We start from the raw sequence: 18,841 nt of genomic DNA, 5'->3' as shown, positions 1-18,841 counted from the left end.
AATAATAATAATAATAATAATAATAATAATAATATCCACTAAGACTAATTAAGCTGCTTTTACGTGTCCCTCAGAAGTGGTGAATTTACAGTATGTAGTTTAGTTATAGTAGTGTAGTGTCTGTAGGCTATAGTTTGTTAATGTATCAGTCATTCAGTCATTAATGTGTAGTCATGATATAGCAGAGGGTAAGGGCATGTCATAGGGGACTACCAGGTGTGTACAGCAGACAGAGGCATGTTCCAAGGGACAAAAGTAATACACAGTTCCTTATGATGTTACCACTGCCACTGTGCGGGGTTCTTCTTTGCACTAGACACTGACCTCCACCTCACCAGAGTACAGTGAGCACAGTGGGTGAGAACAGGGCATAGTCTTACTGTGTTTATACCTCTGTGCACCACATGTCTTTGTCATAATACAACTGTGTACAGTTTCCTGTGTTTTCACTGTATTGTGTTGCCTACATTAATATAACATAGACTGTATAATAATGTACTGTACTATGCTGTACTGTACTACACTGTTATTGTGCAACTCCAATCGTACACAAACCAAGGTGTTGATTTCTCAGGTAAAGTGTTTGAATTTTAATGTGGCATTATTTGACATTACAGTGCACATTATATGAATACCGGTATTACTGAGTATAAAACAGAATTACCTTCACCCCTTTTGTATCATGAACTTTGCAAATGGATGAATAAAAACAGGCAGTTAAATATAATGACAAGGAGTATGTGTGTGCAAGGGATGCATATGTCATTGTCCCTAGTGAATTTAGGGGGGAGAGTGTTTGAGGAACACCATTGGGGGAAAATCATCAACAAAAAATATGTTACATAAATCCTGTAAAGTATATCAGATGAAGCTTTACCCTTTGGAGTCAGTCTGCTTTTGCTGATCCAGAGTGCTCAGTATGGAATAAACCAGCTCAACTGAAGTGCCCTGGCCTCTTGGTGATCTTTGCCAATTTTCACCTCTACATAAAAAACAGAAGTAGTGGTAATCATATGCTAGTAGTAAATATGAATATGAAGAAGTCAAATTGTTATATTCTAGTAATGCTTTTCTGTAACAAACAGTGTTGTGCAAAGTAGAGTTTTGTTTTTGTCGAGACACGTTTCAGAATTAATAGCTGAAACCCGCAGGCATGGCGTGCTGCCCAGTTTCAGCAGCAGGAATGCAGGGTCAGGGCTCAGGCATTGACATTGATGGCTGAATATTTTGAGTTTCAGACTGAAGCCAGTACATCCAATTTGAACTTGAGTATGAAGCATTATATCACTATTAAATGGTCTTCTTTATAGTCTTATAAACACACACATATATCCATTGATACCACAGACACATTTAAACCTTCAAAGTTTATTAAATATTCAATCATTCCATTAATTTTCAGCATTTTAAATGATTTATGCTTTACAGCTTTACACACAAAAACTGAGATATACCCACACATTCTCACTAAAAAGTGTTTTAGTCATCCTTCACACCAGCCCCATAATAACATCCCCTAATAAAGTCTTCTGAAAACTCTGCATGTGTTTCATTTGGCCAGCTACCTAGTGATGTGTCTGCACTTTATCTGTGAACCCAGAGCTCAGGCCCATGTCATCATAATAATAGGCATTCTTAAGTTCTGCTGTTAATCACATGTGTTTCAAGGTTAGAGATAGGGATGGGGTGACAGACAGGGTTTCAAGTTAGGGTTAATACATGTGATGCAACAGCAGAGCTCAGAGGAACTGCATCAGGCAGTTCTATGTTTTTTCTTGGGGATTCATTAAGAATTGGTGCCCATTGTTGTAATGTTTTACCAAAATAAGTGTAGCTAGGTATGAAAAACACTATTCATTCTCCTCATTTGCAGTGTTGTTGACTGCGACTCCACACATGCCCAGTCCCATGTCTGCTTTGGTCCACTGCTGAACTTTTCTTGCTCTGTGTCCAGCCCTTTGTTTGAAGGCCTTCTCTCTTGCACTGAAGTATTTTTTCTCTTACTCTAGTCTAACCCCCTTTCTCTTTCTATCTTTCAACTTGTTATTCCAACCGGGACAACTTTCCTGTCTTTTTTGGGTATCCTTTGCAAATCATGGGCTTTAGCACAAGGAGGAGAAATGTAGTTCCCCTTTAGAATCATACTTTGTAAAACAGAGATCCATAAGCTTCGGTGCAAATCATCCCGTGCTATAAAAGGGCATATCCCAGATAAGAAACACAATTCAACAGCAGCATAATGCCTCCCCTTCACTTCACATTGTTGAGCGCTGTCCCCCAGTGTAATTCATAGCAGCCAGCCCACACCCTCTATAAAATAAAGCATGACCAGTTGCACAATATACATATATACATCACACATAATTAAAACCACAAAGGTCGATGCAAGATCAATATTAACACAAACTACCCTATAGCCTTGTAGGTATCAAGATTGTGTGTTTTTAAGCTTAATTGCTACATCGACCTCTGGAACTCACTTTTCAGTGGTTAACAGCTTTAAGCATCTTTAGCTCTCTCCCATTCGGTGGCTTCTCGTCGACTATGTGGCATCACTTTCCAGATGCCGCTCACACCCCCTCCCTCTGAAACAACTCTCTCTCTCTCTGAACACACAGTCAGGGTTAAAATGAGGAGGCAGTGCCTGCTGAGAATAACACCCCAACTACTGACAGACCTCCGACACTGTGTCACTCCTGATAATTAAACCTTGAGCCCCGGGGGTACGATTATAGCAGTCAAAGCACAAATAAACTTAACACTTGCAAGGAAGTAGAGTGGTTCCTTTTTTTTATCAATTATCTTATGAAAGACTGCTAAGGGAACCTTCGAGCAGCCTTTACACAAGGGTGCACAGTTCAGTTCCTGGAGGCTGATAGTAAAGTTTCTTCTGGTTTATAGTCCACTCAGACATCTTAATTACCTGATTCGGCCCATTAATGGCTCAGGGGGATCTGTTTAGCAATTTATCCCAATCCTCAAGGCACTGTGCTATCTTAAGGTAGTGATGAATTAGGAAAGGGGGTTGTAGGCCTTTTCCACATAAATGCATTTCTGCAGAAACCAGGTTTACCCCTCATACTTGGACTATGTCTGTGTGCAGCAGAGAGGAATAGGTTTGCCTGTTGCTCAGTAGCTCACATGCGTTGCCAGTGTTTAGTAATTTGCGTTATTTCAGGGGTGAGCTGGAAAGCCAAATGGGTTGCTAATAAAGACTTGGAAACATGTCAATCTGATCATGGAAGCAATCAGCCATCTTTTGATCATTATTCATCACAGCATAGTAACACGCATTTCCTATTCGTTTAGACAGCGGCTGAGTCAGGGATCATGAGATAAAAAAACAACTGGATTGGGAAGGGGGCTGTCCAGGACCATGGCTGAGCAACCAACCTCGAGCCCTAATCTTGGGACTCCGTGCTTTCCAAGACAGAGCTACCCTCTTGTGCATCCCACTGAAAGCAACCCGCAACTCTACTGGCGACCCCTGAACCCACACTGGACGCACCATCGAATAACACATCAAACACTGTCCAACAGATTTTACCCAACACCTTCCCTGTGGTCGTCAAGACGGGGGTGCCCATGTCTGTCACAACAGAAGTCGTTCCCGAAACTGTGTCCACCACTCCCTGGAGCATAGCCGCCCCCACGTTGAAGGAGTCCAATGGCACCGATGCCAGGATGTCCAAGAAGGCGCACAGGATGGTGCCACCGGAAGACACCGTACCCTGCACCGATGCCACCGCTGCTCCCAAAGCCGGCGCTGCCACCCTATCGAGCACCGCCTCTGAAACGTCCCCAATCACTGCCGTGGTACCCCACCCTGCTGTTGCCAGGTTGTTCACCAGCTCGCCGCCAATCGTGGTGGAGAAGAAGCTGAAGGAGTCCCAGAATCTTCCCAGTAAGTCTCCTGCAATGCTGGAGGTGCCTGTCACTAGGCCCAGGGCCAGGCTGATGCTCTCTGAGGAGAGGGTGCCCAGCCCATTGGCGGACTCCATCACTGCTGCGTAGAGGCTGCCAAGCAAGGGGGAGGTGGCGGAGTAGGCCTGAGATGCACACACCTCCCCGGCCTTCAGGGTCAGTCTGGCCACTGATTTGGTACTTTGGACCAAATCACCCCCGAGACTGGAGACCAGGGATCCTGTCTGCTGTGGAAGAGAGGCCAAGATGCCCAGCTCTTCATATGCCACCTCCAGCAGGCTGCCGGTGCCCCGCTTCGGGATCTCATAAAGGGTGGACAGGACAGAGGAGAGGGCCGCTACGATCCTGCTCTCAGAATCCTCGTCAGCCTCCTCATCCCCTTCCTGTCTGCTTTCCTCCACAGCAGATCTGTAAGAAGACTGCCACCTCTCCACGCCTCCCCCAGCCCCTGCCCCTCCCTCGGACCCCTTCTCCGCTTCTCCACAGTTGTCCCTGAACAGCTCCCCCTCTCCGCCGATCAGACCCCGGAGTTGTTGCAGATCGAGGAACCGTGCCTGGCCATCTCCTTCCTTCACCAGGGCGAGAGCGAAGGAGGCTGAGGCGTTCTGTGGGATGTGGCAGCACAGAGCAGTCCAGACCAAGTCCACCAGACAGATCCTTTCCTGGACCCCGGGCGAGGTGGACCTAGCACCAGAGATGACGTATAGCGAACCCCCCTGGCTGGCGCATTCCTGGGAGGTGCGGTCCAGGACGAAATTGGACGCCGTCCCATCCCAGTCATCCGTAAAGCTCACCGGCACCGCGTTTGTCAGGGTCCGCGTCGCCTGTTTGGCCTCTCCGTTTTGAAGGCGCGGGGAACTGAGGTAGTGTGTCTTGTAGGCAGTGAAATCCCGTTTCAATGCCTGCCCCCCTCCCAGATGCCCCTGCTGCATGGCACCCCCGGGGTATGTGGCTGCGTCCGTTTCTGCAGGGAGCTGGGGGCTCTCTGGGTCTCCCAGTTCTGACTCATCCTCGTCGCTTGCGGGTAAAAACCCCTGCAGGATTCCACTGACGCCAGCTTCCAGCGATACATTTCCATCCTCTTGATCTCCTTCTTCTCTTTCGTTTGCAATCACTTCTTCTTCTTCTAATCCCTCTGGTTCATTTGCATCCACTTCTGCTGCACTGATCTAAAATAATGCGATGGGAGAAACAAAAGCAGGAGAAAATGGTAACAATTTCCATTAGGGCACACACACTACATTGTGCAACACTTTATAACCTGGAGCATATGAACAGCAGGGTTAATAAAATATTCTGACAGAACATCAACTGGCCTCTCTTAATGACTAAGGATACGTTATTAAGCCAAAGTCACACCCCTGACTGTGTGGACTATAGGGCTCAATCTGCAAAAGCAGCACCTGTGTATCTGCAGACAGCTGTTCAGCAATGGCACTTCTAGCTTCTTCCTCGGTCATCATATTGTCTGAGCCAGCCTCCCCAAGGTCAATCTGAATATCACAAAACAGGGACAAACAACACAAAACCTGATTAAGTGGAAAAGTAAAGAAAACGTTCCCCAACAGTCGACTCATGAACAATTCATTCTGGAATCATCTGGCTGCTGTTTACGATCACTACAGTAAACTAGCGCAATATTTACCCAGCTAACAATTTAGTGTTGTAGCCCTGTTGCCACAACTTCCTGCTGATGTAGAATTAGTTTTGGAGATCTGTCACTATAGTTGTGAGGATGTAAAATTAATGCTGTTGGGGCATAACTGTTTTTGTAACCAACGACGAGGTCATACAAAGATGTGAAGTGTTGTGTAACAACAATGGGACAACATAAATCTACAACATGGAAGTTTTTAAAACCATCTCCAATTGTTTTAAATAATGTAGGAAAACAGGAGTCATTAATTATATAACAATTGCTAAAGGTGGGGTATGCATTACAGATATGTTTCTATTCAAAACATATGTATATATCATAAAATAAAATAAACATATGAGAAAGATGTAAATAAAATAACCACCTTCAACAGGATGTACAAGCAGGGTCTTATGCTGTTTCAACATTATGTCTGACAGCCTCTTACTAACGTTTAATTTGAGGAACAAAGAGAGAGATAAGGACACAAAGGGCCAGAACAAATAAAAACTTTGACAAACTTTGTACCCTATCCCCTATCACACTGTGATTCATACGCAGTAGAAAGTGGCTTGTGACAATAAATTTAAATGCGACAGGATACAGATTTGTACTTTGCGATTTGCTAATATTTTATTTGTTCAAGCCCATAGTCAGAAAGTGAGAGAAACAGAGATAGAAATGGAAACGGAAAGAAACAGGGACCGAGGGGTGGAGGGTGGGGTCAGAGAAGAGGGGAGGAGAGAGCAGTGAGAGGGTAAGTGCCAGGGGAGTGATGTCAATCGCGCTTTGGCCTCCCCTCTCCAAACAAGGCAGTCCACATCTACACTATCTAGCCACTCCACATACTGGTGTTCCTCAATAGGCTTGGAAATAGCAAAAACAAATACAGACCCATTTAAGAGACAGACCCTTATGCTGCCCAGTACAGAAGAGGTGAGTACCATCAGCATTTCTTTGGCTATTCAATATCCTTTGCTGACTTAAAAATGAAAACCTTAAGGCTGACAGTTGTGTATGCTCCTTAGATAGTGACCAGGATGGTAGTCTCTGGCCTTGGTCTTGGAGAGCTGCTCTCAGGCCACTTTGTGTTGTAGCTCATCCCCCCAACAGGGCAGTTTTCTAAACACTGGGAAACAACTGTTAGCTAAAGATCGGTTTAATTAAATTAAAAGCTAGAGCAAACAGATCTCCAGCAGAGATTGATTTTTCTGTGATGTCATAGGGGGCCGGTGCAGTTTATTTTCATTGTTTACACTAGTGTAAACAATAGCTTGATGTACAAAATAAAAATAAAGTAAATAAACACATAAATCAACTTAGAAAGGAATAACAAACAAGCGTTCCACCCTAATATCCTGAGCACAAACTTTAGCTTTTCTTTCACAAACCCGGCAGGGCCACAGCTCTGCTGTCCTGTCACGGTTCGAATGACAGTGACAATGATCTTTTCATATTTTAATCTATACATGAAATTAAACTCATGTAAGCACTAAATATAGACAACATTACTACTACTAATAATGTATGAATACATTAAAATATGATTTAATAATAATTAAAAAAATGATGAATAAATAAAGCATATCAGTTAATTCTGAATCGTCATCATCATTTACCTGGGGTTCAATAAATACATCGTCCAGCCCCCCAGAGTCCGGCGCTCCCTGTCCCCGGACAGTGACCACATAGGCGGAATACACCGGCAGCCTGCAGCTCGCGTTGTACAGGGTTGCGAAGTAGTCCGTCCCCTCGTATGTCTGGCAGATGTGCACCAGTTGCCCCCCGTCAAATCCTGCGGGAGGGGTCTGCATATAAAAGAAACGGTTACAGGGGAGGAAATCGGCGTCCTGCACCACCCGGCCCCAGACCCCCGCGATCAGGGGCGCCACGCAAAGCAGGAGGACGGCTGCCATCTGTACTGCCAGCCCGCACTGCGCCACCCCGCACTGCGCCACCCGCACAGCCGGCGGCCGCTTATAGCTGAGCGCCTCGGCGAGTTGCGCCGCATTCCGGCACTGCTGTCAGGCGGATTTGCTCAGGGCTACTCTGGGCCTGGAGGTTGTGTAATGAAGCAGAAAAAAGATTAGAAAAACATAGAAATGACACACCCTTGTTTTCAGGTAATTAGTCCCATAGCTATGGTTGCCACAGAGAGCTGGGTGAAGGAGGTGGTTTGTTCAGTTTTCAGTTGGGAGCGTGCAGACACATGCCTGAAGATCAGTTTTCTCACACGAGAGCGTTTCTGTTTCTAGGAGGTTGGGCACTTGTGTGTATACTATCAATTTAAAAGAGGAAACTATAATTTGTAATAATAATATGATTGTTGCTATATACTTTCACCACAAAAAAGGACAGATATCAAAAAGATTTGGTTGTGCAGACCCCAAAAATGAGCAGAACAGTTGTAGTTATTATTAATGATAATGATTCATAATAATACATTTTGATAGACTTACACAATGTACATGAAAACAATGAAGTCAATTTACTACAATAACACCCTGGGGCCACGACAAGACATGAACCCAGTCTCCCCTGCCACAGTGCAGTGTAGTTTTTGCATAGGCTCTCTAGTGAAGCTTCAGGGTTGCTATGATATTACATTTGCAACAAGGCCTAGATAAGACATTGGCCACAGTGTGATTGTTAAAGCTTCAATAAATGACTTCATTTTTATTATTAAAGGGACAAGAATCTGACACATGATGTCAGAGCAACTCTTTGAAAGGAGTTCATTCAGTGACCCACAAATGAGCTTTTAGAGATGGCTTTTCAACCAGCTTCTTGTTGTGTGCCGACATCAGGTGCAGTGGCGTGAATGAAAAGGCGAGGGTGTAGCTTCAATGAAGAAGCAGGGAGAGAGAGCAGGGAGCAGCTCGCCAACAGCGCCCACAAACAAACACACACAGCGCCGCCATAGCACCCAGGGAGGCGTGAGTCAGTCAGTGGCCCCAGAGAACAGGGAAGTAAACTGCAGTGCCAAAACAAAACCATGTCTGTACACTTGAGCAAAGCAAAAAACAGGACATTCTTGTGGAGTGTGTTTCAGTAAAAAATAAATAAAGAAGACAATCAAATAAATACAATACAAAGTTTCAGCTAATCTCTTAACAACATGTCATACGTGACTCAAATGGTGGGGAAATATTTAGAGAAACATGATATGCCACCAAGTTTGAATGTGGAGGAGTGTAATTTGTGTATAGATTCAGAGAAGTGTCATAATAGGGCAGCAGAAGTGTAAAAAGCGCTGAAGTGCAAATGTGCTCATGAATTTGGAAATATTTGCATAAATATGCCAATAAGTATGCATATGATTATTATTATTAATAATAGTGACAGCAACAACAATAAAATTAGTACCACTGCTACTACTAACACTACTAATACAAATAATAATAATAATAATAATAATAATAATAATAATAATAATAATAATAATAATAAAGGCTACCCGGACCTTCATTTTAAACTCAGTCAAGTCTAAAGGCCGGGGCCAGAATGTATGTGTGAAAATTAGGTGCAAAAATTAACAGGGCAAAGTGACACTTTCCACCAAGTGTAGTGGGTGTAGGGAACATGTTGTCAGCTTGATGAAACTAGAACATATTAATTTTATTCATGGATGTATTTTCATGATAATGATTATGATATCATTATAGACTATATGACATCCTAACTTGAAACTATTCAGCACAATGCATGAACCAAGGATACAACATCAACATTGCTACTACTACTACTACTACTACTACTACTACTACTACTACTACTACTACTACTATTAATTATTTCCTAGCAGACACCCTTACCTAGGGGGACTTACAGTTTTCAATAGAAACATTTTGAAAGTATTACAAAGTGCAGTCAATACAATCAGTACAAAATACAATAGGCACACACCCAAGAACAAATGAGCTAACAAGTGCAGAGGATGCACACAGGTGTGCGCTAAAGTGTGGGCACCCCAGAAGGTACAGTAAAATGATTGAAGTGTCAGGAGCAGAGGGAGCATCAGAGGGAGCATAAGAGCAAGAGAGCCGAGCAGCTGCTGCATTACAGGCGCAGCAGGAAGGTGGTCAGGGACCGGCAGTGAGAAGCTCCTTCCGCAAATTAGGGATGAGGGCGGAGAGGCAGCCGGGGGACAGCGACTCTAATGACGGTCTGGAGGGAGTGGAAGAGGAGAGGCGAGGCTGTATAGCTGGGTGCACTGGTTGGCAGTACTACAACTAATAATGTCCAGATGTTAAACAAGTCATCGCAGGGCTGCTGTGGTCAGAGCACACCCAGGCTGCGCTCCTCCTCTCGGCGCATCTCCGCTGCGGACTCCGTGCGACGCCGGTGAGTTGTGTGCTGTATCCGGGCGCAGTGAACTCGCCCAAATGCACTTGACCACGAAAGCGTGGATACCATTGCTGAACGGGCTTGACTGTAATTTTAAAGGAAACTGCGGAGTGTCGAAACATTTGTAAATATGTCCCCTGTTGGCGTGTTAAGCCTGCGCGCTGCAGCCTGTGAAGTGCGCATGTCAAGCCCAGTGTGTTACCTGTGCGCAGGTGTTCATCCTGTCCGACTACAATGGAGTCGGTGTTACGCGAGAGAAACAGGGAAACTAAGCCGCTCGCAGTTTGTAACATGACGCAGGCCAAGCCGAACTGCGAAACGGTGGACCTCGTATAATCATATTTGCAAGGTTAAACTGTTAAAGTTGTTTGTGTGGCCGTGCATAGAGACTTGCATCAGTACATGAAATGCGCCTCACTGCCCCTGGACAGCAGTGTCCGTTCACACACTGGCGCTTGGACACCACGGCAAGTGAGCTTATTCATCTATCTTAACATACTGTGTCTGACACCTTCCACAGCACAGCTTAATACTCCATACGTCACATGTCTTACATACTTTTGCTGATGGAATCAGGCCAGCTAGTACATTTCGTTTTATTTTGCAATTCAGGGTACAAACAAACAAACTAAAAGTAGGTCAAAGATAAACTGCCACGAAGTGTTGTTGTTTTTTGTGTTAGTGAATTGAAAATCATTCTAATAGGGGTAGAATTCTAATTCTAAGGTTAGAGGTTAGTTTTATATTTTCTTTTCTTTAAAAAAGGTCAACTAAACACTGGGTTGAGGCATACATGCCATATTTATTTCATGTATATGATGTAGTTTTTGTTTAATTGTTTTAATACAGACAAGAAGATACTGTATCCAGCCATGGGTAATTCTCCAAGTATACCAGAAAGAAGGTGAGTAGCCAATTACAACTACTCTCTATGCACTAACATTTATTATTATTATTATTATTATTATTATTATTATTATTATTATTCATAATAATATCGAGACACATGTGTTCAGAGAGCAGTCTGATCTCCTGGGCTGCTCAGCGCTCTGGCTGTTTGCACTATTTTAAACTCTGCTTCCTTATGCTCCTGCGTACGTATGTACGTATTGTTTGGACTTGTATTGTGTCACTTGACTCCTTATGCCCCCCCTTTAGCACATGCCTGGGACTTAACTGTATTATGTCTGCCCTTGTTAGCTCATTGAACTAGGCGTTGTGCTTATTGTGTTTTGTACTGATTGTATTACTTCACTTTGGTAATGCTTTAAAAAGTTTCTTGTGTAAGTCACCCTGGATAAGGACCTCTGCAAAGCAATTCATTAAATCTATAACCCTCAAAAATATCAGGAAAATTAAATGACTTAAAAATAGTGGTCCCCAGAAAGTGGCTTGTTTACGCCTCCCTGTAAAGTGAAATTCCAGAATGAATATTTTCATGTTACCAAATTAAAATCTGAATTCCTGCCTCTTCTGTGTGGATGCGTCTCCCTTTTCGTTTGGCAGCACGTCCATTCAGTTTTTACTGCAGGAGGAGCAGGACAACTACCTCCGAGCCGAGCCGCAGTGCTCGATCTGCCTGGGGGTCTTCACGGACCCGGTGACCATCGAGTGCGGCCACCACTTCTGTCGTGCTTGTATCGTCACCTTCTGGGTGGATCGCGAGTTGACCTGCCCTCAGTGCCGATGGCTGTGCGACAGGGAGAAAACAGTCAGTAAACAAGATGTGAGTGAGATCTATCTGTCTATGGTTCTATAGTTTTTTTTTTACATTATCACCTTTGCTTTGGTGTGACATGCCCAATGGTTTATAACATTTACATGTATTAAATACCACCTTTAATCCTGTAAAGCAATCTGTCGCAACCTTGTGAGCGGCCTATATTGAACCAAATATGATTGATTTGAAACAATGTTATTCATCTACTAGTTTATTTTATTAAACGTTGCAATGTGGAGTACTGGGGCTCTGGACTCCTGAGTGGAGGTTTGTGGATTCAGTGCCATGTAGGGACTTAAGAAGAAGTTGTGGCAGGGGGCTGTAAACTTTCTTAACTTGGTTCAATGTTCATGACACCTTGAAAAAAGACTGAATTCATAAAACAAGTTTATTTTACTGAACTAGGTAAACGAATTGCCAAATACCATTTGCTTTCGACTATGCACAAAAAACAAGCTCTTAAAAAAATGCTGTCTCATTCTTCCTCATTTGAAAATCACACAGATTGTTTCCCTCTCTCTCAGATCCCTTTCGATTGCGACACTCCGGGTCAGCCGCTACAGCTGGTCGGATTTAACGACATCTCCGGTTCTATGCAGCTTCATGAGGATGTCTTGCAAACTTGTTTCCTGAGGCCCGATGTGAAGGACACCCCCGTCTGTGTGGTGTCGGTTATTGGCGAGCGACGAAAGGGCAAATCGTTTCTGCTCAACTACATTTTACGCAAGCTGTCCAAAATGGTAAGTCCCCTTGAAAGCAAATATTATATAAAGTGCAGGATTGCTTGATTCCAAAGCAACTTCTTATTGCACGGATATGAAAGTTGCCACACAGAGTTGTATGATGATGTACAGTCAAAGCTATTCCAGAGAAGTCGATGGGTCACATTGATTGGCTGTCATTTTGCATTTGTTGAAACCATCACATGCCTGCTGCAATGAAAACATGTGGCCGACCATTCTGTCTACTTGCAAAGCAAATTACTGCATATAACAAAATGACAGCTGGGAGTCAATCAAATTGCAAGTGGTCAGCTTGCATCTGTTGCAGTATTTACACAAAGAGTTAAAAGCATAATACTGAACTTTACCATATAATGAAATAAGGTGATTACAAAATGGCTACTGTTTATATTGATGCACGTGACAGAAGAATGTGTACAGATGTAAATTCAACCCCAAACAAAAACATAATGCTCAGTTTGAAATATCATAATGATATAATTACCAGAAATGTACACTAGGTGGCGGTAGAAGACAGGAATGAAAGTGAAAACAAATGCAACCTTCAACAACACAAACAGGAAAAGTCTTAGATGTGAACCACATAGAAAACCCACAGAGTTGCCTGCGACTTTTAGTTGCTGTTGCTGATATTATTACATAATAATTTGAGCTGATCTATTGATGACCCTGATTAGATTTCCTGCCTGAGCCTGTTGAATGTGCTTATAACTGCCAGTGTGAATCTAACAGGTAAATACAAGAAGTGAAACCGTGAAACAACAAGAAAACTGCTACACTGGCTAGCAAGCAACACATTTAACACAGATATTTCAACACACAAAATAAATGCTCTGAACTACATGCACTGACCCCCTGCAGGAACACGTCAACGGCTCTTGGATGGGCGAGGACGAGCCACTGGAGGGATTTGAATGGCGTCCGGGCGCTGACAGCACCACCAAGGGCATCTACATCTGGAGCAGGCCCCTGTTTGTGGAAAGACTGGAGGGAAATGTAAGTGAAAACAGGTTGTCAGTTGTACACGCACAACCGGACCCGCCCTGTTTGTCCTCCCTGCGCTCTGTGACTGCAGTGCTGTTCTGACCTGCTCGCCTCCCCCCAGATCGCGGTTTTCCTGGTGGACACGGAAGGCTCGGTGGACATCCTGCGGGATTCAGAAGTCAGTGTGAAGTTATCGGCGCTGAGCGTTTTTCTCAGCTCTCATCTGGTGAGTGTGGAGGTTGCAGCGCCGGCTACCTTCAGCACACAGTCAGTTCCAATATTATAACCCTGTGATTACTTATTTTTTGGTTTGTTTCCCCCTTGCAGATATTTAATGTTCATACTAACATTAAGAAAACAGACCTGGACTACCTTGAGGTACTGTATTGTACAAATTATAATGTATTTATTTGTAGTAATATTATTTTCTTCTATAATCATAGTGTTCTTGTTTGTTTCCCTATTTGTAGATGCTCTATCTTATGGCTGAAAATGGGAAAAATGCCTTTGATTTCAAACAATTCCAGGTGATCCCTCTGTTCTCGCTATCGCAAGCCTTCTCACTGAACTCATGCAGTTTGATGTAATGCAACAGGACTGTGGCTCAAAAACAGTTCCTGCTCTTGTGTACGAGACGAGCAACACTAATGCTCTGAATTCCATAATAATCAAACGTATGATGAACACAATTTAACTGATTGAAGTCAACAAAAATTAAGTACAACACACAGATTCTGGAACCTTTTTGAGGCTAAAACTGGGAGTGCCTCTCACATTTCTGTACATTTTTAACAATTTATTCCCATGTTTATCATAAAGGGGTTTGATTTTCTTGTGCGAGACTGGACTTACACAATGGACCTGGGACATGCTGAAGGTGCAAGACAGCTGGAGATAATAATCCAGGTAGGTGAAGCAGTATTATTTGAACTGATATTTCTTCTGCACTCAGCTAGGACAGATAGAGAGCAGAATGCACAATCTACAGCAGGGTCTCAGCCCTGGTCCTGCGGAGACACAGTCTAGTACACTCTGTTTTTGCCTTTTTGTATTTTAGCAACTGGAAACATCCAAAACGAACCCTAAAGCTCTGAGTATCCTGAAAGAGGAGAATCCCCAATGTTACTTAATGCCATTCCCTGGGAGGAGGATGCTCAAGAGTGAACAGGGGACTGTGCAAGGTAGCCTTTTATTCTTTGGTTTTTTATTTCTCTTGGAATCATTGGTTAGTTTTCTTGTTTTTTATACCGTCTCATGTTCCCTGTAGTCCTGGTTTGTAAATGGACTGCATTTGACAGCAGTTTCTGCCATACATTGGACTGAACCTTGTTTTTCCCTTTTAAGATATGGATGAAGAATTTCGGGACTGCCTGAGGGAGTATGTGGACCACATTGCTGAAAGCCTAGAGACATCCCAATCCTCAGTAACCGGGGGGACATTAGCAGAGAAATTCAAGGTCAGTGTGCTGCTGAAACTGGGGCGCTGGAGATGGAATTGGACACAGTTGCCTCATGAGATGTTGTGTCCTGGGGGAAAACCAATCAATATCTCTAACTACTTTGTTCTCTCGGCAGATTGTGGCCGACAGCATCCTTAATAGCAAGTACAGGATTTCCAATCAGCTGGAGGTACCCAATTTAACTGCATAACCTTTACTTCCTTAGAATGGTGGGAAATGATACAAGTCACCAGTTTAAATGGGGATACTATCTCTGTAAGTACTAGTACTAGTTGGTTTCGTTGGAATGGGTTCAATGCTGTACCACCCTACTGTACATTAGTCTACTATATTACAATGTACTTTACTATACTACATAAAAACCTCTTTCACACTGTTAAAGCTTTGTGATTGGGTGTCTACATAAAATATGTGTATATATTTTTTTTTTAACAGTTATTAGATGCCATAATCACCACACAGGCAGAACAGGAGTTTAAAACGTTCTTAGAAGAGCAAGTAAGTATTAAACATGCTAGCTCACATCGTTTTTTATATATATATATATATATATATATATATATATACACTCACCTAAAGGATTATTAGGAACACCATACTAATACTGTGTTTGACCCCCTTTCGCCTTCAGAACTGCCTTAATTCTACGTGGCATTGATTCAACAAGGTGCTGAAAGCATTCTTTAGAAATGTTGGCCCATATTGATAGGATAGCATCTTGCAGTTGATGGAGATTTGTGGGATGCACATCCAGGGCACGAAGCTCCCGTTCCACCACATCCCAAAGATGCTCTATTGGGTTGAGATCTGGTGACTGTGGGGGCCAGTTTAGTACAGTGAACTCATTGTCATGTTCAAGAAACCAATTTGAAATGATTCGACCTTGGTGACATGGTGCATTATCCTGCTGGAAGTAGCCATCAGAGGATGGGTACATGGTGGTCATAAAGGGATGGACATGGTCAGAAACAATGCTCAGGTAGGCCGTGGCATTTAAACGATGCCCAATTGGCACTAAGGGACCTAAAGTGTGCCAAGAAAACATCCCCCACACCATTACACCACCACCACCAGCCTGCACAGTGGTAACAAGGCATGATGGATCCATGTTCTCATTCTGTTTACGCCAAATTCTGACTCTACCATCTGAATGTCTCAACAGAAATCGAGACTCATCAGACCAGGCAACATTTCTCCAGTCTTCAACTGTCCAATTTTGGTGAGCTTGTGCAAATTGTAGCCTCTTTTTCCTATTTGTAGTGGAGATGAGTGGTACCCGGTGGGGTCTTCTGCTGTTGTAGCCCATCCGCCTCAAGGTTGTACGTGTTGTGGCTTCACAAATGCTTTGCTGCATACCTCGGTTGTAACGAGTGGTTATTTCAGTCAAAGTTGCTCTTCTATCAGCTTGAATCAGTCGGCCCATTCTCCTCTGACCTCTAGCATCAACAAGGCATTTTCGCCCACAGGACTGACGCATGCTGGATGTTTTTCCCTTTTCACACCATTCTTTGTAAACCCTAGAAATGATTGTGCGTGAAAATCCCAGTAACTGAGCAGATTGTGAAATACTCAGACCGGCCCGTCTGGCACCAACAACCATGCCACGCTCAAAATTGCTTAAATCACCTTTCTTTCCCATTCAGACATTCAGTTTGGAGTTCAGGAGATTGTCTTGACCAGGACCACACCCCTAAATGCATTGAAGCAACTGCCATGTGATTGGTTGGTTAGATAATTGCATTAATGAGAAATTGAACAGGTGTTCCTAATAATCCTTTAGGTGAGTGTATATATATGTGTGTGTATATGTCGCACTGGATAAGGGTGTCTGCTATTAAATAAATAAATACACAATTGTCATCATTTTGTCTCTGTATGCCACCACAATGAATTTGAAATGAAACAACAAGATGTGCTTTAAGTGTAGACTTTAATCTTTAATTTGAGGGTAGTTACATCCACATTGGGTGAACGGTGTAGGAATTACACCCATTTTTATATGTGTTCCCCCCAATTTTAGGGGCTCAAAAGTATTTGGACAAACTAACATAATCATGAATTAAATTGTGAGTTTCAATACTTGGTTGCAAATCCTTTGCTGACTGCCTGAAGTCTGGAACCCATAGACATCAGCAGATGCTGGGTTTCTTCCCTGGTGATGCTCTCCCAGACCTGCACTGCAGCTGACTTCAGTTCCTGCTTGTTCTTGGGGCGCTTAGCCTTCTGTTTTGCCTTCAGCAAGTGAAATGCTGCTCAGTTGGATTCAGTTCAGGTGATTGACTTGGCCATTGCAGGACATTCCACTTCTTCACCTTACATCTTGAAATCTTGATTGTTTCCTTTCAAATCCATTGTGGTGGCGTACAGAGCCAAAATGATGACAGTTGGGTCACTGGCCAAATATTTATGTACCTAACTGTACTTCAGTCCTCTATAGTACATTTCAAGATTTTGTCACAAATATATAGGTCTATAAATATGATATTCTGTGGTAAACTTACTACAGTATTATTCTGCAGTATAGTTTACTTGAGTATAAACGACCGGATTGTACTACAATAACAGAAAAACTATAAGTTTTGTCCGCAGATGCTTAGCAACTCAGTGTGACACATAGGTGCATTATCCCAGATTACCAGGCCTCTTTCTCAAGCATATTAAATGTTGCATGCGTCCCACTGGGTTCTTAAGGGTGCAGTGTACTCCAGCAGCTCTCGACACAAACACACCCACCCTCTTCTCTCTAGAACAAGGTCATGCTGGACCCCCCTAAGAAAATGAAAGCCCGGGTGGAAGTGAAGACGGCGGAGCTGTGCGAGCGCCTGCGGGAAGAGGTCAACAAGCAGGCACTGGAGGACTTCGAGACCTGGGTCCTCGGCCAGCAGGAGGAGTTCCTGAAGATCTACGACATCAAGTTCGGCATAGTGGTGGCCTGCATGGTGACGGTGCCGGTGCTGTCGCTGGCCGGGGGCGTGGCCGGGGGGGTGATTGCGGGGGGGGCGGTGGCGGCGGAGGCGGGGGTGATCGCGGCCGGGACGGCGATCGGCACCACAGCCGGGGTGGGGGTGGGGTCGGTGGCCACGGCAGTGGCTACTGCCATGTATAAGAGAATCAAGAGTTTCAAGGAGAGAGACCACAGTGGGGAATAGGCGTGGGGGCGACCTCTCGCACACCCCTCCCAGAGCAAATACATCTATCTGGGACATCTGAGCCCCGACCGTGTTTAGAGAGGGAAAAAGACATGACATTGGAATAGATGAACAAGAAGAGATTGGTGGTGCGTTTTGTTACCACCACTAATCAGTCGCTCAGTCTTCATTTGATATAGCGCCCTGCGTGTGACAGTTGTCTAAGAGTACCCTGCAGGACTCGCGTATACATGAAGTGCAAGCCAATGTATACGAGACGCACAGCAGGCAAACCATTAGAGAGGAGAGAGAGATGCAGGGGAATCGGGGTGCCACTGTGTCCGACCCTGTAAATTAATTTGACTTGCAAAACCCGGTCAGGAGTGATTCCTATGATGACCATGTCCAAGTGCGGCAGCGATGTAGGAGATTGCCATTGTTTTCTTGAAATGTGATGCATAGCCAACAAGCAAATTGTGTTTTGTGTGTGTGTGTGCAATGGGCAGGGGCGAAGCGATGAGGTTTTCCACATACCAGCATCCCCAGAATGACCTGTGAATCTGCAGAGCCACAGTCGCGTGAAGAGAATGCAGGTGTGTTAAACTCCTGCTGCCGTCAATCCACTGCCACTCGACCGCACACGTTCTGGACTGCTGTGCTGCCCAGAGGTGTACTGCACACATTGTACTGTATATTCTGTAGTTTCTTTACATTTTTTAAATTTGCAAAGTACAGCATTTTATTACACAGTGAATTCAAATTTCTATGAATGGAAAAAATGTTATATTTTGTTAAATGTATCTCTTGGATGAAGATGTCATTTAATAATTGTTTACAGTTGCAACTTTGTTTTGTATTACTGGATATGCCTTAATAGCCCAACCTAAGCAAAAGCACAA

The 18,841-nt window shown here is 43.8% G+C and overlaps 2 protein-coding genes across 2 annotated transcripts; one reads left to right on the top strand and one right to left on the bottom strand.

Annotated features, from left to right (window-relative positions):
- Positions 1-1,348: 1,348 nt before the first annotated feature.
- Positions 1,349-7,628, bottom strand: LOC136711128 (uncharacterized). The gene is made up of 3 exons (XM_066687170.1): positions 7,180-7,628; positions 5,328-5,417; positions 1,349-5,093 (listed from the first exon to the last, which is right to left on the bottom strand). Exons 1-3 carry the CDS (start codon positions 7,474-7,476, stop codon positions 3,402-3,404), a joined length of 2,079 nt encoding a protein of 692 aa, XP_066543267.1. The 5' UTR covers positions 7,477-7,628; the 3' UTR covers positions 1,349-3,401.
- On the top strand, positions 6,339-17,963 carry LOC136711052 (RING finger protein 112). The gene is made up of 14 exons (XM_066687024.1): positions 6,339-6,496; positions 10,757-10,811; positions 11,414-11,633; positions 12,152-12,367; positions 13,232-13,366; positions 13,476-13,580; positions 13,682-13,732; positions 13,825-13,881; positions 14,174-14,260; positions 14,412-14,535; positions 14,699-14,811; positions 14,930-14,983; positions 15,250-15,312; positions 17,562-17,963. Exons 2-14 carry the CDS (start codon positions 10,780-10,782, stop codon positions 17,961-17,963), a joined length of 1,659 nt encoding a protein of 552 aa, XP_066543121.1. The 5' UTR covers positions 6,339-6,496; positions 10,757-10,779.
- The last annotated feature ends 878 nt before the right edge of the window (positions 17,964-18,841 follow it).

The sequence above is a fragment of the Amia ocellicauda genome, chromosome 15 (genome assembly GCF_036373705.1).
Source record: "Amia ocellicauda isolate fAmiCal2 chromosome 15, fAmiCal2.hap1, whole genome shotgun sequence".
Lineage (NCBI taxonomy): Eukaryota > Metazoa > Chordata > Actinopteri > Amiiformes > Amiidae > Amia > Amia ocellicauda.
This window is presented reverse-complemented; position numbering and strand designations above follow the sequence as displayed.